Consider the following 10,974-nt stretch of genomic DNA (forward strand, 5'->3'; position numbering starts at 1 on the left):
TACGTTAATAAACGGATTAAAAATGTCAGTTAATGTCCGTTCAATCCGTTTAGTTACTTCGATAACGGATCCGTCTTTTTCCTTTTTTTTTTTTTCAGTTGTCCCTCCCCTATCTGCATGCTATATAAAAATGGTGCCATATTGTGACATCCAATTGCTGGAAGAGGAACAATGCTGCCTGCTCATGTCCTTTTTTCTGTGGACTATATGATATGGAAACTTTGAAAGATGCGAATGTCATCCATGAAAAGGAGACGGCGATATTGGGTGCATCCCATTACATCATGCCGAATGACACGAGGTGTATATTCGACCCTTTATCAAGAACTCCGAAAACACCCTGTCAAATTTGCAGAATATCTCCGTGTAAGTGTCGCAAGCTTTGATGACCTTTCCCAACGTTTACGTCGCCGATTGAGACGGAAGGATACGAAATTTCGTCGAAGTGTAACTCCAGAAGAACGACTCATGGTCACTCTGCGGTATGTATGGTACAACTTTCCATTATTGCTTCTACTGTGTTTCAGAGCCTTTTTGTTTTTATTATTATTGTGAGTATATGATTAATCTCAAGAGAAAAGTTTTTAAATATAGTAGTTACCTAAAATATGTAAATGCATCCAAATTTGATACCATTTTCCGTTCAACCGCTAGGTAATGTTGATCTGTTTGCTGTGAAGGATCTTGAATTAATGCTTGTGGGACAATCCAAAAAGTTGTTTTGCTGCAGTTTTTTTTATTGTGAATAGTATTTGTGTAACAATTATGTTAAATTTTATTTTATTTTTTTGTAGGTTTCTGGCTAGTGGTGAAAGTTTTTCCAGTCTTCATTTTCAATTTCGACTAGGGAAATCTACAATATCTTACATTGTTAAAGATACCTGCCGGGCAATTTGGAATCTTCTGCGTGAAGAATTTCTTCCCCATCCTACTTGCCAACAGTGGATCAGCATAGCCGACAAGTTTTATGAGGTGACACAGTTTCCCAATTGTATTGGTGCAGTGGATGGGAAGCATGTGAGGCTCTTGAAGCCCCCACGTAGTGGATCCTCCTTTTTTAACTATAAAAAGTATTTTTCTGTAATCCTAATGGCAATTGTTGATGCAAATTACAAATTTGTGGCTGTTGATATTGGAGATTTTGGACGAACAAATGACTCACGTGTTTTTAAAAATTCTAATATGGGAAAAAGGCTGTACTCCGGAAACTTTGGTATACCAGAGCCCAGGCCTTTACCAGGTACTACAAACCCTGCACTTCCATTTGTTCTAGTTGGAGATGAAGCTTTCCAAATGTGTGGAAATTTACTGAAGCCATATGCCAGCCGTGGTCTAGACTATCGCAAAAGAGTGTTCAATTACAGACTGACTCGAGCAAGAAGAATGGTCGAGTGTGCTTTTGGCATATTGACTGCAAAATGGCGAATATTCACTCGTCCAATACAATTGAAAACAGATACTGTGGATTATGTCTGTAACGGCACCGTTTCAGCAGACAAGGGGTTAAAATCCGTTTAGGCGATATGCCCCTTTCCAAGAGACAGGCACAGCTACTGCAGAACACCAACCTCCCGAACTGGATACAAAATAGCACTCCAAACTGGAACCTCGCAAGTAGCTGTCAGCAGGCGAACAGGAAAAGCATTCAGTCGGCTTACACTCCTGGCAATCAGTCTCCAACAGCATACATGGAATCCCCCCAATAACGAGACAAGGCTCCGTGATCAGGGTCAAGCAGTGGTCTGAAGTGCTGGCACACCCAGCCTGGTTTTTATTAGTTGTTGCAAATACAGGACAGATACAACATATCCCCACAATGCATCATGGTTTCCTCCCCTCTGTCCCGGAGACGACCGAAGACAATCCAATTATCTCTCAGGACAAAAGGGAGATCACCAATACACATGTGGAGACAACAGGACAGGAATCACCACCCAAACACACAATGGCACACCCCACAGCAAACACAGACATTTAACATATCCCCAGATAGCTCAAGTCTGAGTGCATATCATTAGGTGACTGGCACTCAGAATACATGAATACAATAATATTAGCTATCTGGGTGCCCTCACATAACATACAATTTAACCGAACGCATAATAACATAAAATACAATTCTACAGACAGATTTAAGCTGTGCGGCCGGTCTGTTTTCTCCTTTAAAGTTACTATGGGCCATAATCCTGAGGCAAGAGGCTTTTAAACAGTCCTCTCCAAAACCCAGTGGCGAGGTTGGTTTCGCCACACATCTCCCCCCCCAGGGAAGACTAACCAGATACCTGACCTCACGCCGGTCGGTACCTGAGTTAGTCTGGCAGCCCACCCACAACCCAATACTGGACCTGCTGAATTTCGTAGCCTGTCTCTGTCCAGTAAGTCCACCAAGGTGATGTTGGAAGCTGGTACTCCCGGTCTCTGTGTTGCTCCCTGGCTTGGAGTGGAGGTTGCTTTGTGGGCAGGGATCAGCGGTACTCTGCCCTGGTGCCAGCGCTACCACGGAAGAAGCCTGGTTGGAGCCTGGTTGTTGGAGGGGGAGACCGACTGTCTCTACCCCCTGTGCTGTAAGTGCAGAGACCACGGTCCCATCTGCACTGTTGTGGGGCTTACTGTCTCCCCCTGGTGCGTTAAGCTGCCGCTGGGAAGAGGGAGTAACGAGCTCCTCTCCCATACATACTTCCAGCCGCTGGGGAGTGCGACCGACCGCCTCCGCTCCCAATACAGTGTCCTGCTGCTGGGGAAAGGAGACTGGGCTCTCTATTCCCTGTAGGACACTCTGCCGCTGGGGGACAGGACCGACTGTCTCTGCCCCCTGTAACTCTGTCTGCCGCTGGGGAATGGAGACTCGGCTCCCAATTCCCAAAAAATCATGCTGCTGCTGGGGGGCAGGAACAACTACCTCTGCCCCCTGTAACTCAGCCTGCCGCTGGGGAATGGAGACTAGGCTCCCAATTCCCTGCAGGACCGGTGGAGAGACCTCGGTCCCATCTCTACCGGCCACCTGGGGTCCTTCCCAGTAACACTCTACAATATCTGCCCAGCTGAATGGGTCTGGATCTGGGTCTGTCACCTTACCGTCCTGCTGAGCCTTCTCAATGGAGTGGAAGAGATCTCGGTAGTCCTGCTCCAGTTCCCACTCCAGGGTTGCTAGGTGAGCCAGGTCTTTCTCTACTTCATGGGGGTCATCCCACTCATGCCTAGCCTCCCTCTCATAGAAAATGTCCTGAAGTCTGGACTGTGCAGGGCTCCCGAAGTCAGGCTCTGCAAAGGACTCCCATAACAAGCCAGGACCATCAAACTCCTCTCCCTCTGGCTTGTCATGCTCAGCTGTCCAGGGTATAAACTGTGCCACATACCACCAAAGCGCCTGGTAGGCATCCTCCAGCCATAGCTCCTGCCATACCCGATGCTGTAGTTCTATCACCCATTCCTCCAGGGGCTGCTCTCCCAGGAAGGGCATCCGCAGGGCCACTTGCTTCTGCAACCGCTGCTCTTCACTGGGGAGACTCTCACCTCGCTGGTATTGTACATTATCCAGGGCCTGGTACCAGATGCCTTTCCTTAATGCATCCCGGCCATCCAGGTCCTCCTCCTCGTATAACACTGCTGGTTCCATCCTGGTGCTTTTAGGGTCGCTGTACTGGGACATGCGTTGCCCTTAAATTGTAGAATCCAAAGAAATGGTGTCTCCTGTAGCTGTCCTTCTGGCTGTAGGAACGATCCCGCTGCTTGCCACCAATGTAACGGCACCGTTTCCGCAGACAAGGGGTTAAAATCCGTTTAGGCGATATGCCCCTTTCCAAGAGACAGGCACAGCTACTGCAGAACACCAACCTCCCGAACTGGATACAAAATAGCACTCCAAACTGGAACCTCGCAAGTAGCTGTCAGCAGGCGAACAGGAAAAGCATTCAGTCGGCTTACACTCCTGGCAATCAGTCTCCAACAGCATACATGGAATCCCCCCAATAACGAGACAAGGCTCCGTGATCAGGGTCAAGCAGTGGTCTGAAGTGCTGGCACACCCAGCCTGGTTTTTATTAGTTGTTGCAAATACAGGACAGATACAACATATCCCCACAATGTATCATGGTTTCCTCCCCTCTGTCCCGGAGACGACCGAAGACAATCCAATTATCTCTCAGGACAAAAGGGAGATCACCAATACACATGTGGAGACAACAGGACAGGAATCACCACCCAAACACACAATGGCACACCCCACAGCAAACACAGACATTTAACATATCCCCAGATAGCTCAAGTCTGAGTGCATATCATTAGGTGACTGGCACTCAGAATACATGAATACAATAATATTAGCTATCTGGGTGCCCTCACATAACATACAATTTAACCGAACGCATAATAACATAAAATACAATTCTACAGACAGATTTAAGCTGTGCGGCCGGTCTGTTTTCTCCTTTAAAGTTACTATGGGCCATAATCCTGAGGCAAGAGGCTTTTAAACAGTCCTCTCCAAAACCCAGTGGCGAGGTTGGTTTCGCCACAATGTCATAAAAGCATGCATTGTGTTGCACAATTATGTACTGACCAAAGAGCCTTTGCCTACGGAGCCACTGCCATTAAATCCACCAGGAGATAACATAGAAACTGGCCCAAGATCAACAGTTGCTGTGAGTCGCATGCGCGATCAATTTGCTGATTATTTCATTTCTTCAGCTGGATCTGTGCATTGGCAGGATGAACATATTTGAACAAATATTCTCTATTGTTTGTTACTGTTTGTTTATTAAATATGTACAGTTGAAAGTTGTAATTAGTTATGTACATAATAGTTTATTTTATTGTTCCTTCTTAATATATTGTTGTTTATTGTTGAGTCAACCATGATGTATCGGTCTACCTACATTTATTGCCTTGGATTCAGCAAAAGGTAAGCCTCTCCAAGCATCTCCATATCACTTGTTTGTCGTTTTGAGTCTTGAAAGTATGAAAACCACTGACAAAGAATATTTGAAATGATAAAAGTATTTATTTAGATAAATACATTTTTTTAAACATATTTTTATATTTAAATAATCATTTGCATAAGTTTACAAATAAACTTCCATAAAAGCACGTAGCTCAACACAATGGAACTAGAATTCACATAAGAAAAGGATAAGCTCTACCGTACATGTAGGAATAACAAAATGTCCATTGTGAAAAAGTTGTTCTATCTGTGACTGAAGTGTACACCATTCTCTTGATTGCACATGCTATGTGATAGCATCATCATACCAAGTTCAGAATAATCACACTACAGTATGCACCGCGAGACATGTTTTCCTTGAGCGGGCATGAAGTTATATGGTGACATGAAACATGCAAATGGAAGTGCACATCATCAGTTATTTCAATGCTGCTATGCATCAAACACAGGGCTACTGTGCATCATCAATATGATGTAAAAAGTGCTAGACTACCGCCATGTGGGTGGCACAACATGCAAAGAATCAGTGTAATCACTGATGGTGTGTCCTCCAGTACCCCTTTAAATTACATCAGCAGGTACAATTTTTTTTTTGACAAACACCATGTCTCTGAGTGTGTTCAGTCTTGTGCATGAGACATTATATCAAAGAAAATAGTAATGACATATGCCATTTCTATTATTGTATTTGCATTGTTTTCAAGCAAGTGTACAATGGAGGATCACGATAGCGAGACAATAGCAATGGAACAACAACAGGTGGGAGACTGAAAAAGTCATCAGCTTTGTGCAGACCACGCAAGGTGGTGAATAAGTGACAGTATATAGATTTGTGTACTGTGTCACTCACTCACAAGTGGTAAACAAGAACTATCATCATAATCATTGCAGTCCATTACCGTAAAAGAGTTGAACCAATCTGAGTCTAGTCATGGTAGCTAATCTCTGTGTCTCTGACCCATGTGCTGATGAATGGCATTTTTCTCCTTAATATAAGGAAAAAAGACTAGTTGGAAAACTGTAAGCCATCAGCACCTTGGGCAGGAGATAAAGAAATCATGAATAATAAGGTCAATTACTCTTTTTAGGGTCCAATCTGCTATGATTATCATGTTAGTTCTTGAAAATCTAAACGTCCGAACGAGGAAATCAAACCACCTGCCTATATTTAGCAGCTTGTATGGGCTTCTGAAAGCTGATAAGTGCACAATAATTACACACATATCTGAAACCTCCTTATTAATCTAATAATATAAAAGTATAAAACATATAAAATCTTTCAAGTTCAACATCATTAAAGTGCAAAAATTGACACAGCGGTCAATATAAACCTTGTGAGGTACTTATTTATAAACTTCAACAAATTGACACAGTGGTCAATATAAACCTTGTGAGGTACTCATTTATAAACTTTAAAACATAATATATATTTTGTTAACTAGGGTGGTGGTTGAGTGAATGGAGCCTTTCCTGGGGCTGCAGTTGGGGACCCAGCATCTTCTGCACTTTGGTCTAGAAGTGATTGCATGAACGAATGTTGTGGTCTGACATATTCACCCTGTTGTTGATGTTGTGGGGTATGAAGGGAATATGAATCAGTATCAGATTGGTATGGAACAGATTTGTTTGAGAAAGGGGTAGTAAAAGTGGTTGGAGTGGGAAAAACAGAGGTGGAAACACCTTCGTTTATGGAGATTTTATTTTGAGTTGACATAGAAATCACATCTGGACTTGGTGTCTGTAGACGTGTTTGGGAACTTCCAGTGTTGTTGGATTGGAAAGGTGTTTGTGCAGAGACATAGGAAGGTAGCTGTGATTGAGATTGGCTTAAAGTCTCTTGAAAGGTTGATGCAGGTTGATATCTGACGGATGTGCTATGGCTTTGAGAAGGTGGAAATGTGTGAGCCGTTGGGTATTGGTGGGACGTAGGTTGTCTTTGGGACGGTGGATGGCTTTGGGATGGAATAAAGATGTGGGATGTTGATGGAAAGTTCTGTAAAGCTGGACAGTTTTGTGCAGTGCCTACGTTTTGGGCCTGTGGGAAGTTGTGGTACGTAGGTAAAGTTTTGGATGGGGGAAAGTTTTGGGAGTGGCTAAAGTTTTGGGATAGGGCTAAGTTTTGTGACTGTTGAAAGTTTTGTGACTGTTGAAAGTTTTGTGACTGGGGAGCGATATGTGGCTCAGAGTATGAGTGAGCAGGTGGAGAAGTCATGGATGTTGGGTAGGAGGTGGCTGGTGGATACGACTGAGCCAGAGGAACAAAATTAGAGGATGGTGCGTGTTTAATATTCCAAACAGTTTTGATCAATGTCACTCGACAATCACAATTCTGCTCTGGAGTCATGTTGTCCATCCAATGACTTAACGTTAAGAGAAACTGCTGATTATGGTTAAGGGGTTCTGGACGACAAACTACCTCGACATGATTGATCATGGAAGTTAACTCTTGCTTATACCGAGTTTGCTCCTCCTCTATTTTTAAAGGCCTTCTGTCACCCCACTAAAGTGATTATTTTTTTTTCGGCTAGTGAAATTACTTATATTGCGATATATCACAATATAATTGTGTTACTTACTTTGATCCAGCAGTTTCTTCAAAAAACGAAGTTTTATCATATGTAAATTCGGTCTCTAACAGCAAGTAGGGCGGCTACTTGCTGCTAGCTGCTGCAGAAATCCGCCCTCTCGTCGTGTTGATTGACAGGGCCAGCCGGGATCTCCTCCTCCGGCCAGCCCTGTCGGCATTTCAAAAATCGCGCGCCTCTGTTGATTCGGCGCAGGCGCTCTAAGATGAGGAGGCTCGTCTCCTCAGCACTCCCTCAGTGCGCCTGCGCCGATGACGTCTTCTATTTCGGTGATGTCATCGGCGCAGGCGCACTGAGGGAGTGCTGAGGAGACGAGCCTCCTCATCTCAGAGCGCCTGCGCCGAATCAACAGAGGCGCGCGATTTTTGAAATGCCGACAGGGCTGGCCGGAGGAGGAGGTCCCGGCTGGCCCTGTCAATCAACACGACGAGAGGGCGGATTTCTGCAGCAGCTAGCAGCAAGTAGCCGCCCTACTTGCTGTTAGAGACCGAATTTACATATGATAAAACTTCGTTTTTTGAAGAAACTGCTGGATCAAAGTAAGTAACACAATTATATTGTGATATATCGCAATATAACTAATTTCACCAGCCCAAAAAAAAATAATCACTTTAGTGGGGTGACAGAAGCCCTTTAATAAACAATCTCGGAAGATCAGTGCAAGATCCTCAAAGACTCTATGTGGTCTTCGAAGTGGCCTCGGCCTACTTAAAACTCTGTCAAAGGCAGAAGAAATGAACTGTCGAGTATCTTCAATCTGAGCACATGTCTCAGTTTGCCGGCCGCGCGACTCCAGAGCAGAATCCTGTGACTGAGATGGTAATGAAGTTTGATCGGTAGATCGTCCAGACAATTGTTCGGTTGAGTCCTCATGTTCAACAGGTTCTGCTTCAGGAGGGAGTGTGCTTGAATGAGTCCTAAAATAGATAGGGAAATAAAAGGTATAATTTCTATATTCATAATTTTTTTTTGTCTTCTCTTTAGGAAATTTAACTCACATGCGCTGCTGAAAACAACGTTGAAGAAATTGAAGATGTGGTGCATATTGGTAAGGTTTCCTCCGAGAAGTACCCGAACCACTTGGCGCCGTTCGTTCATGATTGAGGTCACTCATAAACCTATCGCGTATTGACCTCCAGCGTGTTGATATGATTTCAGCTAGAAAATAAAGAACAATTTTAATAACCATATATAATGCTATATATTCTTTTCTGTTGACATCGGATTGCATAAAAAACTGTTGCCCCAGGCAGTCCAAAATTCTGCATTGTATTTAACTGTTATTTTGCCCGGTACATGAATTGGCTGTATCAGTTGTTGAAACAAAGTTTTCCAAACAGAAAACTTATGCTCACTTCACTATTCTTCCAACTAGAAACATCACTATCAAATCTTCTAAAACCAAATGATTTAACAAAAGGAATGAAATTAATGTACCACAATTTTTTTTAGCCTGACGACTCAAATCGTTCCATGTGGGAACCAAATTGGCATAGACCTCTTGCCATTGTCGACGAGTCGTGTTGTGGTCCGAGTGCTTGGGGTCTGTTTGGTCCCATAGAGCTGGCCTTGCTTCTACTAGCTGTATTAGCAGTTCACAGTTTATGATTGGGTGAAATTGCCTATCTTCCTCGTCCAATTCTTGCTGTCTACCCTATTTGGTTTAAAACAAATGTTATCCTTCATTACCTATAAAAGCTACCTGCAATTACAATAGCACTTAAGTCTTTTGGATAAAACTTGTATAGCGAATATGTTGCATGTGCCAACCACTGCCCACTGCATCTTTTGTTTTAATAAAAAAATATAACATTTTTTGGGATTTCCTTGTATTTGGTCTTTGGGTGTGAACGGCTATAAAGATATAGACTTGGCGAGCGGGTCATTGCTTTTTATTTTATAAGAGAGTAGCCCCTGTTCATGGTATGTCCATTATGGCATAAGCAACACTTAAACTTTGGTTTGGGTAAAACAAATGTCTCCAATCCTCATGGTCATTTGTTCTAATAATAAAAAAAATTTGAGGTATGATGGCCACGTTATCTTATAGGTGATATAAGATACTGTATACTGAGGGCAGTGTGGACAGCTCACATCACAGCACATGTGCCTACTCACACGGCCTACACATCCACCACGACTGCCACGACCACGTTGTCCGCGACCACCACGCCTGGAAGTTCTTTTTTGAACAGGTGATGGATTTTCAATTTGACTGTTTGGGTCCTAATAAATAATATAGTTATCACAAAAGAAAATTGATTTAGTTAGAGAACCTAAGTATAGATACTCACATCATCGTCGTTATGACGTCTACTTCGCGGATTTTCTATTGAATGTGTACCCTCCTGTGTCTGAAAAAACAAACACAGTTTTCTATTCAGTGAAAATTGCCATCTGCCTGCCCTGCAGCAACCAAAATGCCATATACACTATTTCAAATCTTGTTGCCAATACATTGGCCTATCTATCCTTTTGCGGTGTTGGCAAATCATGTACCTTTCGAGTTTATATCCATTGTACCAATTATGGATGTGTAGAAACCAAAAAATATAAATATAACATTCCACACTTACTGACTCCATTGGTTCAGGAGAAAAACGCAATTCCTCGCCAGCAGAGGATTCAGTGTCGGAGTGTCCCTGAAATATATAAATATGTATTGTGGTTCAAACATATTTATTATTTGGATCATTAATAATAGATTTTTATTTAAAGATTTTTACCTGCATGTGAAAGGAGGGGGTACTTCGACTGCAAACCGAAGGAGAAGGCGAAGACATCTGAAAACGTTACAGAAACATTATAGACAAGAGCTTATAGACATATTTCAACATACACATTGGCACAAGATGCAACAAGGGTAAAAACAGGGATTAGTCAAAACACAAAATTGCTCCTCTGGTCATTAAAATTATATCAACCTTATAGCATTCCCCAGTAGCATTATAGCATCCCCCAGTAGCCTTATAGCATTCTCCAGCAGCCTTATAGCATCCCCCAGTAGCCTAGTAGCACCCACGCAGTAGCCGAATAGCATCCCCCACTTGCGCAATAGCATCCTCCAACAGGCTTCAACAGTAGCATAATAGCATTCCCCAGTAGCCTTATAGCATCCTCCCATAGCCTTATAGCATCCACAGTTTCAAAATATTTGCCCCCAGTAGCCAAATAACATGTCCCAGTTGCACATCAGCCTTCAGAAATGGTGAGCAGTAGCGCTCACGTGACTGTCACATGACACTCCCTTGTTTTCCTGTCTTCGTTTGTAAGTTCCTGTTTGTTCTGCGCATGTTCAGCAACAAAAAAAACGTACTTTAGGAACGCTATGTCCGCGAAATAAAAATTGAACAATCCGTTTCTCATTTACTACAATGAACGTGAATGGACGCTCCGTCAAGAATCCGCTTTTCTGAACGTAGAAAAAAATCCTGCAAGCAGGATTTTGTT

General features: G+C 43.1%; 1 protein-coding gene and 1 long non-coding RNA gene across 2 annotated transcripts; one reads left to right on the forward strand and one right to left on the reverse strand.

The window, feature by feature from the left end:
• Positions 1-252: 252 nt before the first annotated feature.
• On the forward strand, positions 253-1,312 carry LOC122939404 (protein ANTAGONIST OF LIKE HETEROCHROMATIN PROTEIN 1-like). The gene is made up of 3 exons (XM_044295473.1): positions 253-482; positions 795-1,080; positions 1,274-1,312. Exons 1-3 carry the CDS (start codon positions 292-294, stop codon positions 1,310-1,312), a joined length of 516 nt encoding a protein of 171 aa, XP_044151408.1. The 5' UTR covers positions 253-291.
• Positions 1,313-9,674: 8,362 nt separating this feature from the next.
• On the reverse strand, positions 9,675-10,496 carry LOC122938119. Its single transcript, XR_006389977.1, has 4 exons — positions 10,251-10,496; positions 10,101-10,166; positions 9,819-9,878; positions 9,675-9,750 (listed from the first exon to the last, which is right to left on the reverse strand). It is a non-coding gene; the product is annotated as an uncharacterized LOC122938119 (long non-coding RNA).
• Between the last annotated feature and the right edge of the window lie 478 nt (positions 10,497-10,974).

Source organism: Bufo gargarizans, chromosome 5, assembly GCF_014858855.1.
Source record: "Bufo gargarizans isolate SCDJY-AF-19 chromosome 5, ASM1485885v1, whole genome shotgun sequence".
Taxonomy (NCBI): domain Eukaryota; kingdom Metazoa; phylum Chordata; class Amphibia; order Anura; family Bufonidae; genus Bufo; species Bufo gargarizans.